This window comes from Sinocyclocheilus grahami, unplaced genomic scaffold, assembly GCF_001515645.1.
Source record: "Sinocyclocheilus grahami isolate Dianchi unplaced genomic scaffold, SAMN03320097.WGS_v1.1 scaffold39.1, whole genome shotgun sequence".
Lineage (NCBI taxonomy): Eukaryota > Metazoa > Chordata > Actinopteri > Cypriniformes > Cyprinidae > Sinocyclocheilus > Sinocyclocheilus grahami.
Genome location: NW_015505218.1, coordinates 3,598,502 through 3,624,744, shown reverse-complemented (window position 1 = coordinate 3,624,744; position 26,243 = coordinate 3,598,502). Strand labels below are relative to the sequence as shown.

The window sequence follows — 26,243 nt, the reverse complement described above, 5'->3', positions numbered from 1 at the left end:
CAAGTGAGTGTTGAGAGAAGGACGAGCCTTGTGGCTGTCATTATCAAAACCAATTGTGTTTAATCTGTGAGATCTTTTACAACAACATTCATATTAGCTATACATATGGGTTGCGTTAATTAGATGCAAACAAAAACAAATTGTGAGAAACAAACAGGTTTCTTCACAAATCAACACCAAAGTCACCAAATTATTGACTACAGCCGACTGCAAACTAACACGAGAGGAATTAGCTGTCTATATCATCAGTTATCAATAGTATATATTCGTCATTTAAAAGGAGAAACCGAAACAAGGATATAAGAGATATACGTAGATATACTAAACATAAACAAAGCAGCACTTGCTTACAATTTTGAATATCAGTTATGTTGATATAAAGGGACTCTGCCTCCCTTTACCTGGGTTACACTTCCTCGACACTACCTGCCTTCACGACTTCCCAGTCACAGCAAGGACACCAGCTCCCCTGTTTATTTTGGATACTTTTATCCCCTTAGACACGTTATTCCCCTTTTTGGTACTTTTTTGGGATTTTATTTATGTTAAAGGGGTCATATGATGCTGCTAAAAAGAACATTATTTTGTGTATTTGGTGTAATGAAATGTGTTTATGCGGTTTAAAGTTCAAAAAACACATTATTTTCCACATACTGTACATTATTGTTTCTCCTCTATTATAACCCGCTCCACGGCCTGATGCCACATCCACTGAGTCTGCTGTTGCTCCTCCCACTACACAAAGCTGACTACTATAGAAGATCTGGCTGTGGATGTACTGCATTATAAACAAATCACACAGGTAAAACACTGACAAACCAATCAAAACAAAATAACAGCCAACATATCAAGTGCACATAAACATACAAAGTGAACGGAATAGTCCAGTGAGAAACTATTGGCATAAACATAAGAGCAAGGACAGAAGAGCAACTACTCATGGTAAAGGTTGGCAGCAAAGAGAGAACCGCTCCCTGTTTCTCACTGTGTAGAAATGCAGAACAAATTGAGAGCGAGAGAAAGAAACTAGAACTATTATGTGAGTTTCCGGTGAAATATCCTTCCATTTAACATTGTTAGGAATGATGGACTGATCATGGCAGTATGACTCTCTGCTGACCTTACCGACAAACTTTAATGGGGAAATTGGCCATTAATAATACTCCCAAGAGAGTTTACATTCCACCACAGTACTGAGAGATGAAAAAGCTCTGTTACAAATTAGGTTACTAATCAATTACAACAGACAACAAATGACTGACTGCAACTATGTGCATTTCTGTCTTGAATCATGAAGTTCTACGCATTAATGACAATTGTTTTTACATCTTACAAAAACAGGGAGGGGCTGCTTCTACTACTAAAGTTCAAAATTCAAAGATAGGACAATGGTGTTGAACTGTGCTGGGTAGATTACTTACAAATTGTAGTCCATAACTGATTACAAATTACATAACGGAAATTGTAGTTAGTAACGTAATCTGTTGGATTACACACATTAGGTAATGTATTCTGACTACTGTTAGGTTACTTTTAGTAGGGGTACCATTTTTTCATAACCGATACTGATTAGATACCAAAAGTTCTGAGTATCGGACAATACCGATACTATACCGGCACAGGTATTTTTTTTTTTTACACATTTCTATACCTTAGTGTGTGTTGACCTGATCATCACTCTTTTGTGTATTACACACAATCTACTAAATATAGACAACTTCATTATAAAGAAAACTAACAAATTAAAAAATATATAATCATAAGCTATGAGAAAAATACTATTATAAACTAGGTTAGTGGATAATTCAGCAGCAAAAGTTACTCTACAAAAATTATGAGTTCACAATAATTTTATAAAATCTAAACATTTAGAGAAAAAAACATTATTTAGTGGGGTGGAAAATAAAAGTAAATAAGTGTAATCTGGAAAAATGTTACACACTGCTCTTTGTATTGTAATATACATTCATGAAAAACAAGTAAATATGATTATATATAAATATATGCAATAAATTAAATACATTGCATATGCAGCAACATATGATAGATAAGACTGAACAAGAAAGGCTATTAACAATCTTTCATTGCGCAAAAGTATTATAACATGAAAGGCTCCATTACAGAGCGCCACAAAGCGCTTAATGCGCATCCAGTGCGCAGAATGATGCGCTTGAAGCAACATGAAGTCACAGCGTGCAGCATTGAAAGTCCAAAGCACAAAGGGAAGAGACATTGATGGCTGCATAGTGTATTATATCTTTTAACATTTTTAATTTCAGTTACTGTGCGCGTGAAGAACAATTCATACTCCAGTGTAGTGATCTAACAGACACCCGGTAGAAAGTAACATGATTTAGAATTAGCACTAAACTACAGCAAGATAAATTCCTTTTATGCAAAACCACTGATGTTTATCTACAAATCAAGTATAAAAATAGGAACATTGTATCATCCTAGAGAGAGTTTCGTCATCTTGACTGTCGTAACCGAACGCAACGCGCAGTTTGAATGCTGAATGGTTTTAATGCTGAATGGAGGATGACTGACAGCCGCAGCGGAGAGAAGAGTTTACGAGAACTTGAATTGAACGACTTAAATATTCATCTGTACCTCACATTAAACAATGGAACGGTCTCAGAACACTTGAAATATAGTGCACGGAAACTTTATGGTGCTTTATAATGTTTTTGTGCCTTTCATGGGGCTTAACAATAACACAATAGTATATGCACAATATCGGATTTGGATCGGTCTCGTCTGACCGATATCCCCGATCCAGCAGAAAATGCCAGTATCGACGCGATACCGATACTGAATATCGGATCGGCGCACCCCTAACTTTTAGATTACTTTTGACCTAACTCATTAGAATTTTTTTCATTCTTTGTCATTATCATCATGAAGTGCATTAAACATTTATTTACTCCAAGGTTTCCTAAACTGGGGTTCATGAGGTGATAAAACTAATATTAAAGCAAACTAATTGTGTGACCTGTCCATTTACATGTGATTACAGTCACCTGAATTACGACTGGTGCGGTTCCATAAAGCTGGAACACTTTCTGAATGTATAAAAGGCATAGGATTTAAAAAATTTAAATTAAAATTAAAAGAAAAAATTAATTAGGATGAATCAATATATGTATTATTTACTGTCATTGTGTAAATAATATGCAATCATGTCATCTATAGAAAAGTAACTGCAATCTGATAATGAGTACTTTGAAATGCAATCTTTGAAATCAATTACAAGTACTCAATTTTTTTAATCTGATTATGTAATCCAAATTACATTTAATCAGTTACTACCCACTACCCAGCACTGGTGCTGCACTATGCAAACTACTTTATGTTGTAAAAGCATAATGCTGCACCATCAAATATGGTCATCAATTTAAGGAACCAATCAAGATTCTTGATACCACAACACACTGAAAATGGTATACACTAACTACTAATACATTCAAACAATGGCATGTAGGCTTCAAGTACTGGTATTCTTGACATCCTTGCAGTCAAATATTAGTCCGGTTGTCTGGAGCTCTGCTCATTATGCTGGAAATGAACATTTGGTACATGCTGCTTTAAAGACCTAAAGCGGTAAGACTTCTGTCTGCTTACGTCAGGAACATAAATAAGAGCCCATTTTGTTTTGGCTCTCCAGTCTACTATTAAACAGTCAGAATGATGATCACTGTCAAAGACTCCTGTACACTGACCCAGGTTCATAGGCAAACTAGCCCTGTAATAAATCTCTTCTCTCATCCCAGCTACAACCACTCAATGTCAGTATAAGCAGACTGGATTCATGCTTCACACAAAATCCGGTGTGTATCCTACCCTAAACTCAGTTTCTGAAAGCCCGTTGCGGGTTTAGGATGCATGTTGCTTAGTCAGGCCAGTCGTTTAGGATTCTGCACGGTGTGGTGTACAGATACGGATGATAAAATATAGGAGTGGAAGGAAACGGTAGTAGCTGAGGGTGATATTAGCATCTAAGTTTGTGGCCCTGCCTAGCATTTGAAAGGGAGTGTCATGTAGCCTCTCCCACAAACAATTCACCAACTACCCACCCTGGGCCACCTACCGGGGTTACAATGTCATGTTGTCTATGAAGACCTACTCCAACTGTGACGTGTTTGAGCGCACAACTTTGAAATACCTGGCACCTGACGGAGAGCTCCTAACTTCCTTTTCACAACCGCCACAACCGTATCAGATTGCGCAGGTGAAATCTTAACGGCAACTCCAAGGTACTTTTTCCCAAACTGAACAACTCAATGAAGAACAGAAGCTGCCTTCAACTTTTCCCCGGTGAATCTTTCTACAGATTTCTGACCAGTGGCAAAGCCGTTCTATAATAAACACTGGTTCCGAGTCGAGTCTTTATGAAGCGCCAGCTGGGTAAAAGCACATTAGACACAGAGAAGGTATGTGTGTGAAGAGGATGAGAATAAAATGGTGTGGAGCACATCTTTGTGCCTAAATGTTCCCGTTAGCTCCAGAGTGAGTGCATGGCAGGCATGTATGGTGTATGCGGATGCGAGCATGTGTGTAACCCTGCAGGTATGTGGTGTTCTGTGTCTTACGGCTTTAGGAGTGTATGGTGAGGGAGTGGGAGTGTTGTGAGGGGGTGGGGTGGTGTGTCAGTGTGTGTGTGTGTGTGTGTGTGTGTGTGTGTGTGTGTGTGTGTGTGTGTGTGTGTGTGTGTGTGTGTGTGTGTGTGTGTGTGTGTGTGTGCTCAGGCGGAGGGGTGTGGGGAGGCTACATCACAGTCGTTCCAACTCCCGCCAGAGCCTCGTTGCCATGACTACAGCAGAACGGAAGCCTCCCTTGATATATCCTATTAGGGCCTTGGCGAGTCTTGGAAGGAAAGATTGAAGGACAGAATAGGAAAGGTACAAAAAGATTCCACAACAAAGTGAAGAGGAAAGAGCACTGGAGGAGTAATGTTAATACATAAAATATTATGTTATGACTCCTTATGGGGAACTTCAGACTGTAAGATACCATCCGGCAGAGGGAATTGCCTGTTAATGATCACTCTTCTATTTCTTCATGCTCTCTTGATGTAAAACCTCTGCATGGAAAAAAATTCAATTTCAAAGTTCCAAGTTCCAAAACATTGATTTAAGGAATACTGATAAGTGGAGCTGTCTCCAAAGAATTTATTTAGCTCTTTCCTGGTCTCAGTCGCAAATGGGTTGCATATCTGTAGCACGTTGAATGCAAAAAAGGAAGTGCTTTTCCAAAACAAACTGTGACATCTGACAATTTCCAGAGGTCAGGGTGCACGGGTTTGTATTGGTCTGCTGAGAAAACGTTTATAAGTTGCAAGGCAGCTACTATGAGCTTTTCTGATAGTCGAGAGTATTTGTTAAAGTTTGCAAGGGTTCATGGTAGAAAGTATACATCACACAACAATCTTTGGCTGGTCGCCTTACATCTCACTTAGATAACACTTTCCTGTCTAATGGCGCTTTTCCACTGCATTGTACGACTCGGCTCGGCATGGCTCAGTACGGTACAGCACGGCTCGGTTCACGTTTCCACTGCAGTTCAGTTCCGCTTTAGAGTGGGCAGGATTATTCACATGTCGTTATAGTTGCGCGGCCTCTATTGCCGCGACTCCTGAAAAACGTTTTCATTCCGTGTCGCCCCATCAAGTGCTCGGCATGGCTCAGTACGGTACAGCACGGCTCGGTTCACGTTTCCACTGCAGTTCAGTTCCGCTTTAGAGTGGGCAAGATTATTCACATGTCGTTATAGTTGCGCGGCCTCTATTGCCGCGACTCCTGAAAAACGTTTTCATTCCGTGTCGCCCCATCAAGCCCGCTGGATCGGCTCCTCTGCTATCAACGAGAGGAACGTCTGTACTTCCTCAACAGACAACGAAACAGCCACTTTTTGGTTGTTAAAAAAGGTGCGCTTGTTCAAAACAGCTGCGTTCGATCCTTCGCTGGCTGTGCTGATTTAAATCTAGCGGTTCTGTTGTGTCTGTGTCGCAAGTTCAGTGACGCAGGTAGCGACGATTCTCTCCGGCCAATCCGTGATCTGCCGAGTTTACACGGCACGTTTTGGTAACGGTACGGTTCACTCGGAACCCCAACCGAGGTGGTACTAAAAAAAGTACCAGGTACCAGGTACTGTACCCAGTGGAAAACCCCCCAAAAGTGAACCGTACCGAGCCATACCGTGCCGTGCCATACCATGCAGTGGAAAAGCACCATAATTGAGTGGTTCTTAACAAGGACGAGCATTGTGCAATTTGTTTTATACTAGAAGGCATTTGATTGGACAAAAAAAGAAGTGTAGTCATTAAGATTTTTGGTCTGTTTTCCCAGAAGAAATCTAATTTTGCAATGCATGTCTGCAAAGGATGCCTCAAAGCAGATATGGACTAAAAGCCACAAAATTCAACCCTGTTTTAATTTAATGGGGACGATGTAACCAATTCATCCAAGCATGTTTCATTAAAAAATGACCTCATAATGTTTTATTAAAATGTCATAACTATCATAACTTCATCTTCTGGTGAAACAAATTCCCTCTAGTATGCTGGATTTCTCCAGTCTTTTAATCTGCATAACCCCTCTCCCCTTCCTTTCCTACAATCAACTGCAAGCTCACATTCACACCTCCCTTTATCCAATCAACAACCAATGTATAGAAGCAAGTTCCCACCCTACTTTTTTATTTTTTTGACAATAAATTTCACACAGATGTTATACTGACAAAAATATATGTTGCTATATGTTTCATTTTGAATTTAACGCCTTAATGTACCAAGTCAAATAGTCCAGACTGGATCATATTATAAAACTATTATTACATACATTTGTAGAATAACATGTAGATATGCCCTGGCCTTATCTAGAAAGAGGAGATCCAAGTCTAGAGGAACCTGGAGGTCCACTGACTTCATCTTAGTGACACTGCAACCACACCCTTTTCCAATAATTCCAAGCGTCTTACTCTCCATCCCACTACGAAGTTCAACCCCCACACACACATATGCCACATTACAAAAGTTCACTCACCACCATACACTCCACCTCCTCTGGCTCCGGTTTGATTTGTATGGATGGCATCTCCTCAACAGGCTCAGAGGTGGCTGCAGTGGATTTCTTCGGACTCGTCTGACACTGCGAAGGAGAAACAGAGAACACTTAAGAACTAATCAGAGCATCAAGTTGTAGTCTTACCAACAGTCTCATGAGTTAGCAGAATGCTAACCTCTGACCAGATTCACGAAATCTACAATCCGCCTGAACTAAGTGACATGAATTCAGAATTAAATTTGAAAGGAAAGTTAGCATGAGACTACAGAGAGAGAGAGTTAATGATCCTCACCAGACTAATGTGAGAAGAGTCAGAGGACAGTTAGTCTCTTAAGCACAAGTTAGTTGGGGGAGGAGGAAACAAAAGAGATGATGAGTGGAAATCAAGTACAGGTCAATCAAATGTGGGGGGATGTTTGAAGACGGAGAGAGAATCACAGAAATGGGAAAAATGGGAAAGACTACATTAAAGATACTTTAGATATTACGTCTACGGTACCTTTAGAAATGTAATGGCAAATGTGCAGAAAACAGAAGATTAGAGGCGAAAAGATGGTTCTAAAGACTGACCAGCTGGAGAAAGACAAGAGGAGAGAAAGATTGAATCAGCAGGGAGGAGTAGTCAACAATCCTGCGTCGCCTCCTTCTTCGAGCCAAACCAAGTCACACCCAATTCTTTAAGCCCGAATAGCAGGAGAGAGGCCAGTCTCATAGAGTAGAGCAGCAGTATTAGTGGAGTGAGAGAGGGAGAAATGTGGTAATGCTTTGGCATGGGGGTGGGAGTGGGGGTCATGTGACCCAGCTGCAGTAGATTCCACAAAGAGGTGTGGCCCCCCATAAGCTGGGGTGTGGCCGCCCTCAATGTGCCCCTCCTCCCAACCTGGCACGGACACACTGTGAACACACATGCACTGTGAACAAACATATATGCATTCCTTTTGATGGCTAATGTTGTCTGAGATGGCTGGTAAACACCAGTGTTAACCAACGTTTATACACACTGAATGTGAGCAGAACATCTGTAAAAAGCGCTCACCAAGTGGCTTTGGTGAGCAAATAAAATTGTGGTACTTGCAAACAGGCAGTAACTGCCACATTTAAGACAAATGTTACGAATGATGGGCTGACACCTTTTGATGCAAGTAAACGAGAACCACAAAGGAATGGAAAATGGTCAATTTTACCATTTCTAGCTTTGAAAGACGCTAACAATTAATAATTTAAAATGAATAACAATTTTCAATACTAAAACTAAATACACAGTAAATCAGTTTTCTAGCATTTCTAATGAGCACTGAATAGTGTACCCATAAAAAGTTCTATCAGCCAATGAAATCGGGGGATGGGTCTCTGCAGGGGGATAGGATCTTGCGCCACACATTTTTCCATCTATTAAGGAATCCCAAAAAAGGCGGAATACCTTTGTCCTGGAAATGTTATCATTAGTTTATCTATGATGCCTAAAGTTTTTTTTTTAATTTTCAAACTCTATTTGGCAACACAAATGTCTAATATTCCTTGCATAGAGCCACGAAGATGAAAATATGATGCACGCTAATGTTTCTGTTTTAGCTGCAGCTAGACTGGGGGAAGGAGACCCACAATGAGAGGCAGTGTCTCAAATATGCAACGAAAACACTGCTAAATAATACCAATGTCAACAATCCCAAAAGATAAACATATATTATCTTTAATTTATTCTAAAGCATAATGCAAAATACAATTTTATGCCATTTAAGTTTTTTTCTTAATTCACCCACAACTGGCAGAAAGTGACTTTTGGACTCTGGCTGCAAGTTATACACACAAGACCAGCTCCAGCAATATGGAAGTATGTGAGCACTTCAATGATTGAGAGTAGCATTTGCCCACTGCCAAATCCTTTTGGAGAAATGATGATGATGTATATTGGTGAGGAAGCATTTACCAGTGTGTGTGTGTGTGTGTGTGTGTGTGTGTGTGTGTAAAGGTTCCCCTGGGAGCTTGTGCTGTGGGTAGTTCCAGGAATAAAAGAGGGTGGGGTGGGTGTGACCCCAGTCCCTCTATGCCCCAGCAGGAAGTTATGAAGAGAGGAGGGGGTTCTCATTACTGAGAGAGGGAACATCAAGGATTAGAGAGGAAAGCACAAAGTAAAGAGGATAGCAGAGAGTAGAAAATGAAAGAATAGGAGGGGGAGAGGAAGAGAGAACCATCACAATCTGGGTCATGGCGATCTCTCTCACTCAGTCGCTCCCAAGCCCCCTTGGCAACCAGTCCCCGCCCCAGTGCAGCGTGGGTAGAGTGGCCGTCTGGGACTGCATAACTCACCACACACACCCTTCTGTCCATCCCTCCAACTCTAAAGAGAGTCATACTTTGGTACTCGTATTTAGGAAGTATTGGCTTCCTTGAACAATGGTAGAAATTCTATCAGAACCTAGCAATCCTCATCGTGAGGGGAGAGGAGGAACTGAAAGAGAAGTTTGGTTGGGTGAAGAGGTACCTACAATCCACATGATATAAACCAAAATGTTGGGGCAACTAGTACAAAAACACTAGTGCAATGCCAAATTGGGCTGCACTATTGGGATCCTTGTTAAATGGTCATCATCTTCTACTTCAGGTGTTTCATGATGGAAATGCAAGATTTATCAGAAAGTACAATATATGGTGTACAATACCTTTGGCATTAAGTCCTAAAATTTAACCAAAACTGCTTTCAAACGCAGACGGAGTCACATAAGCACAGCACACTCTAAGTTTTTCTTCTTCTAATTCTCCTTGATCCTTACAAAAACACCTGGAAGAAAGGAAGCCACACCAGATTAATTGACCATTGCATTTGTTGCAGAAACGGTTAGCAGTACAAACCCAGCCCTAATGCCATGACACATTATATCTCATGGGCACTAAAATATCAGGGGCTTCCCAGGCTTGAATCCCAGTTTTTTTTTCCAAACTTGACCCTCAACTAGGCACCTAAGGTCAGCAGAACCTTGTTAAAAAACCGTTGCTCTTTGAGAATGTTACTCTGGGACTTACTAGGACCAGAAGTGGCTAAACTCATAATGCATGAGGCCCTGAGAAGGAAGTAGGACTTTAGCTCTGAAGGGCCGAAAGGGTGTTCAAAGCCGTATGTTGCACAATCGTGTAACCCGAGATTGGACATTGGCTCGTGCTCCATACCACGGCTAGGCCCAACTGGACCCCCTAGGAGGAGTGGTTGAGAGGGTGCAGGAGAAGTACATGCGGAGGGGGCAGGGAGGTGTGAGTTGTTCTCTGAGCAGTGTGGGACAGTTTTCCTAGCAGCAGGGAGGAAAGGCAGGGCCTCTCCACCTCCCCTGCTGTTGTGTAGTTTCTCTGACCGCTGTAAGTACACAAGTAAAACCTTTGCCCAAATTCCAAAGTGCAGAAGCTGCCCCAATCTAGGACCTTGTCCTTTCATTGGATCATTGAGGCAAATGGAGGTGGGAGGGAATTTAGTAGTGAAACCATTCCAAGTTTAAGAAGAGATGTGGCAGATGACAGCCAATCCAAGACTCCTTTTCCCATCATGAAAAATGGGTATCACATATCCACCATCTTCTAAGATTTTATTCCACAGTGATATTACTGCACTAACTATTGTAGATACTCGCCCAACCAGACAAAGCACATTGAGGATTCAATAAATTAAACTTAAAATTTCAATCTTGATGTTACCGAACTACAGTAACTCTTGTCTCAGGTTCAGTACTCTGGCCTACATTAAGTATCATATGAAAGCTTAAAAAATAAATAAATAGCAGGATACTAGGGTTGTATTAGTCTAGGGAGCATTTTTCATATAAACATTTACACACAATCTACAGTAGAGTCGAATTTCGAATATTCGGCGAATTTAAAATAAAAATCTACATTCAAATGCAAAAACGTTGCATTCGAATTTTAGGTGTGCGTTACGGAGGCAGCCTTATCAGCGGCGCACGAGATGTGATGACGATGTAAGTGTCATTGCATTATAATGAAATATTCGGCGAATTTAAAATAAAAATCTACATTCAAATGCAAAAACGTTGCATTCGAATTTTAGGTGTGCGCTACGGAGGCAGCCTTATCAGCGGCGCACGAGATGTGATGACGATGTAAGTGTCATTGCATTATAATGTTTTTGTTAGCCTATCCAGTTGAAGCCACTAGCTGCTGCGTTGTTCATTAAAAATATAGCGCAAAAATAGAACATCAATGCGGAGAAAATTGCCAAGCCGTTCACACAGAACGCATATTTCACGCATTTTCTAGACGGACATCTATTACTGTTGCACTCGTGTCTCGCACAAAAGAGCTGCATGTTTAAAAAGCCATGTAAAATTAAAGCAAGTTTAACTTGGAAAAAACATATATCAAGACTTTATGGCGGGTTTTTCCCTTATCCCACTGCATCTCGTGTTTTTAAATGAAAAATGTACTCTGTGTGATTGGCTTTCCGCCCTTTGTATTAAACTATGCATACATACATGATGCAGTTTTGTTTATAGTTGTTTAAGCAACTTAATTATAATTGGTTTATAAACATTATTTTAACATTATGTACTTTTTTTCGCATAGTCATGTTATCTTATGCGTTGAATGATGCGCCCTCTTGTGGCCTCAGGAGAGAAGCCAAAAGCTTTTCTTCACCCTAACTGAAATTATGCATTTTAAATTCAAATATAATTCAAATATAATTCAAATTTTGATAAAATTTAAGTACAAAATTCGAATTTAGTTTTCAGCCATTTTGACAACCCTAGTCTACAGTCTAGCACAATGGCCTATAAAGCCCAAGCCGTCGGCACGAGTGAGAACTCTGATTGGATGTTCAGTTTAGCGAACAGGTCAGTGCATGAGAATTTAAGCGAAAGTGCTGAAAACTAGTAAGTAAATGAAGGCGGCACAGACAGAAGGCTATTTTAATGTTACGTGATCTTACCCAAGCATTCCAATATGTGAATATTTTCATAACATGAGCCGCTTAAAATAAATAAAGTTATCAACATAACTGATATCCAAAATGGTAAGCAAGCACTGCTTTGTTTACGTTTCGTATATCTGCATATATCCTAATATATACTATTGATAACTGCTGATATAGACAGCTAATTCCTCTCAAGCAGGCGCAGAATGCATGTGTTAAGTTTGCAGTTGGCTGTAGTCTGAGCGTTGTTTTCAAGCATAGCTTTTTGGTCCAGACGCTGCACCGTCAGTTTTCGTCGCTGCTAGTTCATGGAAGTCGGCTTGGTGTGTCCCGGTCTTAAGCCCAAATAAAAGGAAAAAACGATAGATCAGCTTTTTTCTCATCTCATACTGAGTAAACAAAAAAAATATGACAGCAGAAACTGATTTGAGATCAGATTTTTTGACATGGTGCATAGCAAAGCTTGAGAATACAAAGGTAGAGTAGTGATGTGAAATCTTGTCTCCAAGGGTCCTACTTATGGAATATCATTGCTTACCTCAGTGTGACTAACATTTTACCTAATCTGAATTAGTAGGCAAAATGTACACCAAAATGTAAATTATTAAAAGAGATTTGCTTGTTCAACCTTTTTTGTTTATACATAATTTACATTTTGGTGTACACTTGCACTAGTTCGCAGGTTTCTTTCAAATCATTAGTTTGCATACTTCCACTGACAGCGCTTTTTTGCACTTAGCTTTTCTAAAGGATGTCAGGTAAGCTGCTTGGTCAATTGATGTGACACACTTTTGCATTCAGCAAGGAAACTAGTGGTGTATGACTTTCTGGTTTGAACAAACAATGTTCTCATTGATTCATATTTGAAAAAAACAATCAAAATAAATTCTAAGTGTAATTGTAATTCATTTATTTCCCTGAAATGAAATTCCCAATCGTGACTGTATTTCCCCTGAGAAAATCTGCCAAGCAACAGAGAATGTGACCACACCTTAAGACAAGAGGATGCTGTTTGACCAATATGTAAAGTGATCAACTATGCTAAAACTATTCTGCAGAATGCAGCACATTCTTTTTTAGCTTTGAGGAATGAAAGTATCTATGTGCTCATGTAAATTAACATTTAGCAGGTATATATTTTCTAGGTATATTTGGATTTTTGTCACTTTTAACAGTTGCATGCATCAAAATGATGACTCATCTAGCACTCAGAATATACCAATTTCTATACAATAAAATTAGCAATAGCATGTAGCAAATAATGGCTCACAGCTGTTACATAAGCTAAAAGCTATTTTTATATATAACATAGAAAGAACCCAACAGTATGTTCCATCCTGACTTGCTGTTTCAATAGGAAATATGTTAGCATAGGAAATTAAACTGTGCTTTTAAAGAAATTTCATCAGGTCTTTAAATATAAAGTACTCTCTCCTTTCTGTTAAATGTTTCTGTGAATATTTTTCTGTGCTCGTTTTTGGTATGGTAACTTTACACCTTTCCCTACTGTCATCTTTATGCAAAGTAACAGTATCTAAGCATCCATCTTAGTTTTCTAGGATGCAAGCACTATTTACATGTAAAAACTCTGAGTAGTCGTCATTTTGACAAGTCTATTTGATTCTATTCTTGTAAGCTGTAAAAATAAGTTGTGGTTATGAGGGTGAAGTGAACCAAACTCTAAGGGACGAACTGACTGACAAGTAAACTTACTTTGTCATTGCTTTTCTCAGAGCCGCTCCACTAACTCCATGCACTGCCAAATAAGGTGTTCGAGGACCAACTACGAAAATAAATTAGATGTTCCTTTAGTGTTCATGGAAGAAGACAGCCTCTCCAGCACTGGTCTCTGGTTGTGTATGCATGTGTGGATCTGTGTGTACGTGTTCATGTTTGCCGCTGCTGTTTAAATATGTCAGAACAGTGTAATTTTAATGCAGTCTGTTGGGGCCTGGGGCACATCTTGTTCTGTGTACCAGCCAGTGCTGTCACTGCGTCCATCCATGTAATCAACTCATCGGTCCAAAAGCAAAAGAAGAGAAAGAAAAAGAGTGAGAGAGAGAGAAAGGAAGAGGCAGAAGGGGAGGATACACATGTAAGGTCACAGCTGCATGGGGTGTGTAATGGGGATGAGCAGGCAGAGGGTTTGATGACACACAGAGCACAGGCTGTGGTGCAAGGACTCTGTCCTACCCTCTGGTTCTTTCCGTTAGCATCTTGAAGGTACAAGGCCTCCCTTTGGCCAAAGACCACCCTGTGTGTCAGGCTTCTCTATGTAAAGCACTATGCCCTTAGAAAGTACTGCTGTGGTAGCAGTGATAGTTTCCGGTGGTAATAACATTGCACTTTGATATTAGTCTAGATTTTGTCAACTGCCATAAGGTCTGGCCCACTTTGCTGCTTATTTTAGAATCACTGCACACTAAAGGTAGTGTCACATGAGTGAAATTTCGGCAAAATTTAGCAGGTAAAAAAGGTCTATTGTCAATAGTGTAGTGATGTATGAAGCACAGCTCACATAGAAGTCACTTTCAAACAAAGCAGCCTTTTCACTGCACCCTAAGGCTACATTCACACTGCAATCCGACTCAGATCTGTTTTTGTCATGACAATGTGAACAGCACAAACCGCATGGAATCTGATCTTTTCAATTCCGATTTGTGCCACTTCCATATGTGGTACTAAATCCGATACATGTCAGATGTTTTGCAATGCGACTGCATTGTGAACAGTCATGTCAGATTTCATGCGACTTTTACGTCACTCTAGATCGACATTCGTCATAATTCCGCGCTGACGGGAGACACTTCAAAGATTCACATCCTTGTCTTTATTTTTCATATTGCCTGCACATACTTTTGCTGGATTCAGCAGCAGATCACACTATAAATAAACGCATAATCGATTACTTTATGTCTTCCATGTTTACTTCCGTATGACAGCGCGCTGCGCAAGTGTTGCCAAATCCACAGTTTCCCTGCAGAATTAGGCTACTTTTCCGTTGCAGCGGATGTTTTTCAACTTCGTGGGTCGGCACGACCCCACTAACGCGATATTTATCCCCCTGAACATGGTTGTGCTAGTTTTGGGCTATTTTTGAGAAGCAATTGGGCGGATTATGTTGTGTACACCTGGAAACCCTGTTCGTATTGTTCTTTTGCGCATGCAAGTCAGTTCAGAACCATGATCTGTTTACACTGTAAAACTGAAATTGGCCACATTTAAAACAACGTGAACAGCTACACAAAAAAATTGGATATGAGAAAAAAAATCGGAATTGAGCACTAAGGCTCGCAGTGTGAACATAGCCAAAATTTTGCAGAAAAGAAAAAAGGCCTACTGTCAATAGTGTAGCAATTTATGAAGCACAGCTCACATAGAAGTCACTTTCAAACCAAGCAGCTATCTTTTGGTCAATTTAGCATGTGACAAACTTAAACCAGCAGCGAAATCTGCGTGGGGAAACGTTTTGCAGTCACATTAAATTGAAACTAAATTGACTAATTGACTAGCGTGAAAATTCGCCAAACCATGGTAAATGTCACCGCTGTAAATGTGACAAGGACGAAATTGTTTAACCAATTAACCAATAAAAATGTATATGTAATGTAAAGTTAAATCTATTCTGCAGAATTTTGCAGCACAGAAAATTCAAAAGCCAGTTCCTTTTGGGTCAGCACATTATGATTTCAAAAATAGGAAATCTTTAGATTCAGTACTGCATCTCCCCAAAGCAGAGACTTAGAGACTGGCCTTGAGTGAAGCTGCTAGTCTGCCTACAACTCTACACTTCCTCTTCAGCAAGATGTGTGAGACAGCGTTGTGTCACCCTCACACACACACACAAGTCGTGGTGGAACAAAAGGGCTGTGTGCAACAAGAAGGGCCCTGCCTTCAAGAAGCAAGCAGCGAAAACGAGAACCGTAGGAGTTTTTGAGGTGAGAGTTCAGACCAATGTAAGAATCACCTGAATAGGTCAAGGCCAACTGAATGGCTGAAGCAGGAGACACAGGGATTACAAAGGGTCTGAAAGAAGGACACCACTGTACTTTAACGCTTCACCCCGAAAACAATGAATTTCAAGGAATTGTTCTCAGAAAAATGAAAATTCTATTATTATTTGATACTTTGCCATCTTATGTGACACATAAGTGTTCTGAAGTTATTTTTATGAATTCTGGTCTGTTCATCACACAAATCAAAGCCATTATTTACTGAACATCTCAAGAGTAGCTCTCTAATCAAACATGGCACTAGGGCTGCACGATATATCGTTTCAGCATCGATATCGCGATGTGCGTATCCGTGATAGTCACATCGCAGGATGTGCGACGTCTAGTATACTGATCGTTATATCTATACTGATTGTTTTCTTTGCTCACACACAGACACTGCGTCTACACCAGATGCGACAGCTGTACAGAGATAACCATTTTAAATACATTTAGTAGCAGAGCTACTGCACGCAATTTTCAGTGCTGTAAATTCATTCATTTATCTTTTGTTGAAACTTCCGCGTCGTCGTGGAGAGCGCACAGGTCATGGTTGCTTAGCAACGGCAGACACTACGAAAGCGCAAGCTCCCGAGCGCTTTGGAAAGAAGGAGAAAGCGGCACGACTGGCGTTTTCCCATGCATTTTTAGGCGCGACATGTGAACGGCCCCAAAGTCTGTCTACACTGGACGCGACAAAGTCACCGTTGCATATCATTTGAACTTTGTGTCAGTACGTCACAAAGAGAACAAGGCATCAGTTTACTGTCGGGGATTTGTCGTGCTGCGCCACATCCAGTGTAAACAGCATCACTGATTATAATGGATTCTATTGTATTTTGTCACGTCACATCGTGCCGCTTGCGTCCGGTGTAGACACGGTGAGAGCCACGCAGATGCACGTGATCACTGAATTCTGTTCACTTCTGCGTCGCGCTGACGGGAGACACTTCAAAGATTCACATCCTTGTCTTTATTTTTCATATTGCCTGCACATACTTTTGCTGGATTCAGCAGCAGATCACACTATAAATAAACGCATAATCGATTACTTTATGTCTTCCATGTTTACTTCCGTATGACAGCGCGCTGCGCAAGTGTTGCCAAATCCACAGTTTCCCTGCAGAATTAGGCTACTTTTCCGTTGCAGCGGATGTTTTTCAACTTCGTGGGTCGGCACGACCCCACTAACGCGATATTTATCCCCCTGAACATGGTTGTGCTAGTTTTGGGCTATTTTTGAGAAGCAATTGGTCGGATTATGTTGTGTACACCTGGAAACCCTGTTCGTATTGTTCTTTTGCGCATGCAGGTCAGTTCAGAACCATGATCTGTTTACACTGTAAAACTGAAATTGGCCACATTTAAAACAACGTGAACAGCTACACAAAAAAATTGGATATGAGAAAAAAAATCGGAATTGAGCACTAAGGCTCGCAGTGTGAACATAGCCAAAATTTTGCAGAAAAGAAAAAAGGCCTACTGTCAATAGTGTAGCAATTTATGAAGCACAGCTCACATAGAAGTCACTTTCAAACCAAGCAGCTATCTTTTGGTCAATTTAGCATGTGACAAACTTAAACCAGCAGCGAAATCTGCGTGGGGAAACGTTTTGCAGTCACATTAAATTGAAACTAAATTGACTAGCTTTCTTCCGTGAAAATTCGCCAAACCATGGTAAATGTCACCGCTGTAAATGTGACAAGGACGAAATTGTTTAACCAATATGTAAAGTAAAATGTATATGTAATGTAAAGTTAAATCTATTCTGCAGAATTTTGCAGCACAGAAAATTCAAAAGCCAGTTCCTTTTGGGTCAGCACATTATGATTTCAAAAATAGGAAATCTTTAGATTCAGTACTGCATCTCCCCAAAGCAGAGACTTAGAGACTGGCCTTGAGTGAAGCTGCTAGTCTGCCTACAACTCTACACTTCCTCTTCAGCAAGATGTGTGAGACAGCGTTGTGTCACCCTCACACACACACACAAGTCGTGGTGGAACAAAAGGGCTGTGTGCAACAAGAAGGGCCCTGCCTTCAAGAAGCAAGCAGCGAAAACGAGAACCGTAGGAGTTTTTGAGGTGAGAGTTCAGACCAATGTAAGAATCACCTGAATAGGTCAAGGCCAACTGAATGGCTGAAGCAGGAGACACAGGGATTACAAAGGGTCTGAAAGAAGGACACCACTGTACTTTAACGCTTCACCCCGAAAACAATGAATTTCAAGGAATTGTTCTCAGAAAAATGAAAATTCTATTATTATTTGATACTTTGCCATCTTATGTGACACATAAGTGTTCTGAAGTTATTTTTATGAATTCTGGTCTGTTCATCACACAAATCAAAGCCATTATTTACTGAACATCTCAAGAGTAGCTCTCTAATCAAACATGGCACTAGGGCTGCACGATATATCGTTTCAGCATCGATATCGCGATGTGCGTATCCGTGATAGTCACATCGCAGGATGTGCGACGTCTAGTATACTGATCGTTATATCTATACTGATTGTTTTCTTTGCTCACACACAGACACTGCGTCTACACCAGATGCGACAGCTGTACAGAGATAACCATTTTAAATACATTTAGTAGCAGAGCTACTGCACGCAATTTTCAGTGCTGTAAATTCATTCATTTATCTTTTGTTGAAACTTCCGCGTCGTCGTGGAGAGCGCACAGGTCATGGTTGCTTAGCAACGGCAGACACTACGAAAGCGCAAGCTCCCGAGCGCTTTGGAAAGAAGGAGAAAGCGGCACGACTGGCGTTTTCCCATGCATTTTTAGGCGCGACATGTGAACGGCCCCAAAGTCTGTCTACACTGGACGCGACAAAGTCACCGTTGCATATCATTTGAACTTTGTGTCAGTACGTCACAAAGAGAACAAGGCATCAGTTTACTGTCGGGGATTTGTCGTGCTGCGCCACATCCAGTGTAAACAGCATCACTGATTATAATGGATTCTATTGTATTTTGTCACGTCACATCGTGCCGCTTGCGTCCGGTGTAGACACGGTGAGAGCCACGCAGATGCACGTGATCACTGAATTCTGTTCACTTCTGCGTCTATTTGTGCCTGAAATACTGTGCTCTGCAAGTATCCTTGTAAACGCAGTTGCTCATGGCTTAGGTCAGTGTTTCAAAGGGAAACAATTGAGAAAGAAAATGAACGTTACAGTATATTTGTTCACAGCAGTTTAATGTTCCTGTTGCTTTCTCTGTCATGAACGTTAATCAAACATCAAAACATAACGGAAAATCACTTTTGTAGCTTTAACACAGATTTGTTAGATTTAAAGGGGTCATATGATGCGATTTCAAGTTTTCATTTCTCTTTGGAGTGTTACAAGCTGATTGTGCATAGATAAGATCCCTGAAGTTGCAAAGACTAAAGTCTCAAAACCAAAGAGATATTCTTTATCAAAGTTAAGACTCTGCCACGCCCCCCTAAAACGGCTCGTTCTAACACGCCCCCACATATCTACCTCATAATTGAAAACATAATTGATTCCTATACTCCAATCTTCATTGTCACATGATCCTTCAGAAATTATTCTAATAGGCTGATTTGGTGCTCAAGAAACCTCTTATTTTTATTATTATCAATGTTGTACTGCTTAATATTTTTTATAAACCGTGACACATTTTTTCAGGATTCTTTGATGCATAGAAAGTTCAAGAAGTAAAAAAAAATATATAATAATAAATAAATAAAAAACTTAAAGTACAAAAATCTTTAGTAACATTATTTTTGCTGTCAATTTTGATCAATTTAATGCATCTTTGCTGAATAAAAGTATTAACGTGTGGAAAAAATATCTGATCAGAGCATTCCTATAACATGATAAAAAGACGGCTTCAAAAAGGTGGTCAGTGATTGGTATTTCTTCCAGTAAAAAAAACAAAAAAAAAACCTGATCAGAGCACCCTTACACAACACATGCAAAAAAAAACTAAAAACATACCAAATGGTATCAAACAGCAATAGCATTAGCATTAGCACTTTGTAGTCATAAAAGTAATCATATAATTTCAGGAAATTTTGAATATAGTGCTATTTCAAGGTGTTTTTTGGGTCACACACACAAGCACACCCCAGAGCCCCCACTCATGCAAAACCTCACCTCTAACTAAACCACATAACGCTGCATGTCCCCTTTAACCTCTCAGTCTCATTTTCCCTCCAGCCAGTGTGCTGGTGCCTCACTTCCTCTGCTCTCTCGGACAACCGAATCCTCCTCGTGTAGATCTCACAGTAAGAAAAGACCTTGATTGTATCAGAGGTACATTCGTTTCTTCTGCCACCTGCAACATACATAAACTCCAAAAAGTCCAGGACATTCTCCATGCTTTTGCTGAACTTAATCTCATTTTTATTTCAAAGCAACATGAAATGAAAATGTGCCTAATTTAATTCTAGGGATGCACCAATACCAATTCTTCCAAAAAGAGTACGATACCAATAGTTTTATTTTTGGTACTTGCAGATTACAGATTACTGACACCTGTATTTTCATTGCATTTGTACTTTTATTTTTTTAAATGGTTAGAGAATAGGACTGTGCGATACTGAAGAAAAATTTAATATATGATACGATAGTGTGCAATATTTGCGATGCAATATAAAATAGCATGCAATATAAAAATGCAATATTCAATATACGATACGATATTTCTTCTTCTAAAATCAATTTAAATTGCATTAAAATATATTTTAAAAATCATACAACCAACATACTGTATGTTTTTTGAAAGAAAGCATCACTACAACATCTGAAAGTGAACAGCCATGTTTTACTGTTGCATAAAACAAATTGGACATTATTAAAGGGTTAGCTATTTCACCCAAAAATTTTAATTAGCCTGTTTTACTCACCCTCAAGGCATCCTAGGTGTATATAACTTTTCTTTCAGACAAATCCAATCGGAGTTATATTAAAAAATTATCCAAGCTTTATAATGGCAGCAGGTGGGTGTTTTCAACAGTCCAAAAGTAGTCAAATAAAGTGCATCCATCCATAATAAAACTGTGAATAAAGGCCTCCTGTAGCGAATCGATGTGTTTTTGTAAGAAAAATTGTTTTTAAATTTTTATTTGTCCTTAACCAGGTAAAATTTTCTGAGATTAAAATTATTTTACAAAAGTGACCTGGCCAAGATGCAGCACTACATTTCATAAGAAGAACACAAAACCAATGTGTTGACAACAATTAAAGATTTACAAATTAATTCTTCCTTCAACAGCTCATTAATCAAGAATTTTAAATTGTTCATTGACACTATAAGGTCTAAACTTCAAGTGTTGTAAAAAGTTTCAATCATTGGGTGCTGCAAACTGAAAAGCTTATTTTCCAAGTTCAGTTCGTGCAAATGGTACCGAAAGAATGTACAAGTCCTTTAGCTTTAGGCTGGGTGAGGGAACAAAGATATGGAGGCAGTAAACCCAAGATGGATTTATAATCATGTACCAGTGATTATGTCTGCGTGTTGATAATGACGTCCAACCAACTCTATTATACAAATCACAAAAATGGGTACTAACATTAGAATTTAATATAAATCTGAGCGCACCGTGATACAGAGTGTCCAAAGAACCTAAAAGTTTGGTAGATGCCGATTTATACAGAATGGCTCCATAATCAAGGACTGGCACAAATGTGGCAGAAACCAATCTTCTTCTTGCCTCGGATGAAAAGCAGGGGTTATTTCTGTAATAGAACCCAAGCTTTACCTTTAGTTTTGTCCTTAACTGATTAATATGGTATTTAAAAAAGAAGGAGTCATCAAGCATAAAACTGAGATATACAGTGGGGCAAAAAAGTATTTAGTCAGCCACCAATTGTGCAAGTTCTCCCACTTAAAAAGATGAGAGAGGCCTGTAATTTTCATCATAGGTATACCTCAACTATGAGAGACAAAATGAGAAAAAAAAATCCAGAAAATCACATTGTAGGATTTTTAAAGAATTCATTGGTAAATTCCTCGGTAAAATAAGTATTTGGTCACCTACAAACAAGCAAGGTTTCTGGCCCTCACAGACCTGTAACTTCTTCTTTAAGAGGCTCCTCTGTCCTCCACACTTGATAGTTGATTTGCCACTTGTTTCTTTGATCTTGAAAATAACATAGCTTTAGTTTTAGTCACATTCAAAGTCAGTTTTAGGCCACAAAGCCTTTGTTGCACAACATCAAAAAGCACTCTGGAATAAGAACACAGCTTGGTGTAGGGCTGTAGCTATCGATTATTTTAGTAATCGAGTATTCTACAGATAATTCCATCGATTAATCGGATAAGAAGTCATATTTTTTATTAAAGAGCAATACTAAATATGCAAGAGATAATAAGATAGATTTCTTAAACAACTCATTTGTTTTCCTTTTAGAAAAATTTACATTTTTATTGCTGAAATTGCATACATTAATAACCGTGAAAACTAAACCTATTTAATTGCCAAATTACATTCAAAATGCAAATACAATATATCAATACAAAAGTAAATAAATAAAAATACAAAAATCAATTTCACATTACTTTAAAAAAGGTAAACAGTACAAACTAAAACTAAGGCATAAATCTAAATAATAGTAATACAAATAATAATAATACCTAAACATTGAATTTATGTCGTGCAATTTAACTTTCAAGTTTCAGCCTAACTAAAGCTCAAACATGACATAAGCCTTTACTGTCTTCTTGGAAGGCTTTGTGGCTTTTGTGAGAGGCAAACATCAGTGGACAGGAAGGTAACTTGGAACAAGAACAAGAGTCCATACACAATTTTTAAACACATTTTTCTGCAACATGAAATTTATCTATCAAGTTATTTGGAGAATAAACCCTCTTAAATGTCCATATATGTGTGTGTGTGTGTGTGTGTATATGTGTGCGTGTTTTTCTGTGACAAATGAGGACATAAATTTGTATAATGACAAAGGTATGACATAGGTATTACAAGGAGAAGGTGACTTTTCAGGACATTACCCCATGTCCCCACTTTTCAAAACACTTATAAATCACACAGAATGGAGTGTATTGAAAATCTGAAATAGCACCAGGTTTCCTGTAAGGGGTAGGTTTGGTGTAGGGCAATAGAATATACGGTCTGTATAGTATAAAAACCATTACGCCTATGGGATGTCCCCACTTTTCACAAAAACAAACCTGTGTGTGTGTGTGTGTAAAACTTGTTTTTGATATCCTTCAAATTCTGTGTGCGGGTCAGTTCACAGCAGTGATAGAAATTAATCTGTTCCAATAAGTTTAAATTGATGTTTACATTTTATGGGCATTTTTACCTTTATAAAGCCTTTTTTTCTAAAAGTGTGCATCGTCTTTAGAGTCAAATTCTTATATTTAATCAGTCAGTTAGAATAAAAGACATTTGGGCTGTTACCAAACAAATTATATCAGTATCAAAATTCATCTTTGCAATGCAGAGGAAACACAGAAGCTGCATGGGATGAATTTCCCACACAAGAGGGACATGAATGCATTTAACCTGCAGTTACAAATGCATAAATAATATTTTGTTATTTTAAACATAAAACACTGAATACTGGTATTTCAAATTATTTGAAAAACGAAAAGATACTTTAAATGCTTGCAGCAGGTGGCAGCAAGTCACTGTTAAGAAGTGAGTCATTGCGACTGAACCGAATCATTTAAACGGTTGATTCATTCAGGAACAAAATGCTCAAAGTCATGTTGCACAGAGACGCAAAACAGTGCTGTGGCTGTGTTTGGAACTTTTTTTGTTGGCAAAATAAAGCAAAAACAGACAATATAGTGTATAAAACATAAGTCTCATAATATCACCTTCTTGTTTATTGAACTGTTGAATAAAATCACATTTGTAATCAATTTTAATTGTAATTTTAATTTTAGAGGTGAAAACTGGCACTCTTCATGTGATATTGACTAACTTTCTTTGTGTGGTATTTTTATGCACAATGGCGTTTAGTCTTTCACAAAACATAGCTAATGTAGAGACATTATTACTAGCCACCATATTGATTTATGGTCTTAAATATGTCCAGCGCTTTTTTTTAAAAGTCTGGTCTCTGTTTTTATACAGTCTATGGTCTGGTCCAGCGTTTATCGGGTTGTGCGTCAGTAATAATGGTCCGTGGGGTGTTCCGTGTGTAGTTACAGTAAATGGCCTAAACGAAGATGATTTTTTTGTATTCGAGTTACTCGAGGTATTCGAGGAATCGTTTCAGCCCTAGCTTGGTGTAATTTAGGTGCGCTACAATAAATCACAGCGTCATCAGCATAAAAATATGGTCGACCGATATATCGGCCGATATCTGGCATTTTTCAAATATCGGCATCTGCTGATAAGTTTTTCTGTTTGGCCGATGTGTTTGAGGCGGGACTTTTATTTTGACAGCGCTGAGAACGGCAGCCGCAGCACCTGAGCGCACACCACATTCTCCCTCTTGTTCGCTGTCGTCATTTAGTTCGGTCTAATATGGATAGAAGTCTATCTAATAATCAAATAGAACTGTTAAACAAAAAAATGTAAATGTATACAAAAAGTATTATAACGATTGTTTTAATAATATTAGTAATAGAAATGCAAACATTATAATACTTTCTCATTTGCCGTCAGCATTCAGCAAACACGCATTTATATCATTTAAACAAATCTTTGAATGTCTAATGAACATTTAATTTCACAAACCTTTCAGACTTAGTCGAATCTAGTTGAGATCTTGTGAAGTATGCATTTGTATCCTGCATGATCGCGTGTTCTCTGGGTGACGGTTGATCCATGCTGACAGGAGGAGAGTTCAGCTTCACTGGAGACGCGCGATCGACAAACTTTAAACTAGTGATTTCAAATTATGCTGTGCTTTATGCATTTGCCCACTGTCATCTTAATATGGATAGAAGTCTATCTAATAATCAAATAGAACTGTTAAACAAAAAAATGTAAATGTATACAAAAAGTATTATAACGATTGTTTTAATAATATTAGTAATAGAAATGCAAACATTATAATACTTTCTCATTTGCCGTCAGCATTCAGCAAACACGCATTTATATCATTTAAACAAATCTTTGAATGTCTAATGAACATTTAATTTCACAAACCTTTCAGACTTAGTCGAATCTAGTTGAGATCTTGTGAAGTATGCATTTGTATCCTGCATGATCGCGTGTTCTCTGGGTGACGGTTGATCCATGCTGACAGGAGGAGAGTTCAGCTTCACTGGAGACGCGCGATCGACAAACTTTAAACTAGTGATTTCAAATTATGCTGTGCTTTATGCATTTGCCCACTGTCATCTTCATGTCATTTTCATTGTGTGCTATATGTAAAATGAGTGTTACCTTGGCTTTATTTAAAAAAATAAATAAATAAAATGATTCACACAAACTTCCCAGAATAGATGCTGAGTGCCCTGTTGGTTACCGTGTTTACTTCCTTTTTAATTAGATTTTTATTAAATATTTATTTGTGAAAAACGCTTTGTCTTCTAAAGTATAAGTATGTTTATTTTACACAATTATTTTTAATAATTTAATAATATTATCCATTTTCAAATTATTTCAAATTTCTTAAATATAAATTAAAATAAAAAAAATTATATCAGCTTTATGTCGGCCATCGGCCACCCTGCTTTCCAAGATATCGGCATCGGCTGTCAAAAAACCCATTTCGGTCGACCACTACATAAAAATTAAAATGAACATGACCAGTATTAAAATCAAGATTAAATTAAAATAAATAATAAAAAGCAGAGGCCTCAAAACAGATCCCTGAGGAACACCTCTCATAATCTGCAATGGTGCAAATGAATGGCCTTCCATTTGCTCACATTGTGTTCTACCCACTAAGTAGCTTTCGAACCAAGAGGCTGTCTCATTTGACATTCCAATTTGTTTCAATCTAGTTTTTAATAAACTGAAATCAACGGTATCGAAAGCCTTGGACGGATCGATAAAAAGTGATACACAATAATGACCTTCATCAAGCACCTCAATGATATTGTTTATAACCCTAGTCACAGCTGTGGTTGTACTGTGTTGTTTCCTAAAACCAGACTGATTACGTGATAAAATATCATGTTCTGTAAGATATGAAATCAACTGCTCACTAATTAGATTCAAAAACCTAAGACAAAGTACAAAGTTTAGAAATCGGCCTATAGTTATTCATATCAGAAAGATCTCCTCCTTTTAACAATGGGACAACAAAAGCAGACGCCCATATATTTGGGAATGCATTTAAACTCAGTGAGAGATTATAAATATATGTCAAAGAGGC

General features: G+C 38.7%; 1 protein-coding gene across 5 annotated transcripts in view; it reads right to left on the bottom strand.

The window, feature by feature from the left end:
* Nucleotides 1-26,243, bottom strand: part of LOC107581946 (Krueppel-like factor 8) — a 49,866-nt gene that overhangs the window by 12,434 nt on the left and 11,189 nt on the right. For 2 of the 5 annotated variants that reach the window (XR_001608880.1, XM_016267639.1), the window contains exon 2: nt 7,041-7,145. Coding sequence is in view for 4 of the 5 variants with exons in the window: in XM_016267639.1 (XP_016123125.1) it covers nt 7,041-7,145 (105 nt within the window). In the remaining variant the exon portion in view is untranslated. Of the gene's footprint in view, nt 1-7,040; nt 7,146-7,560; nt 7,609-13,689; nt 13,760-25,066; nt 25,103-26,243 lie in introns of those variants that run through there. The other 3 variants (XM_016267640.1, XM_016267642.1, XM_016267643.1) reach the window with 3 other exon arrangements.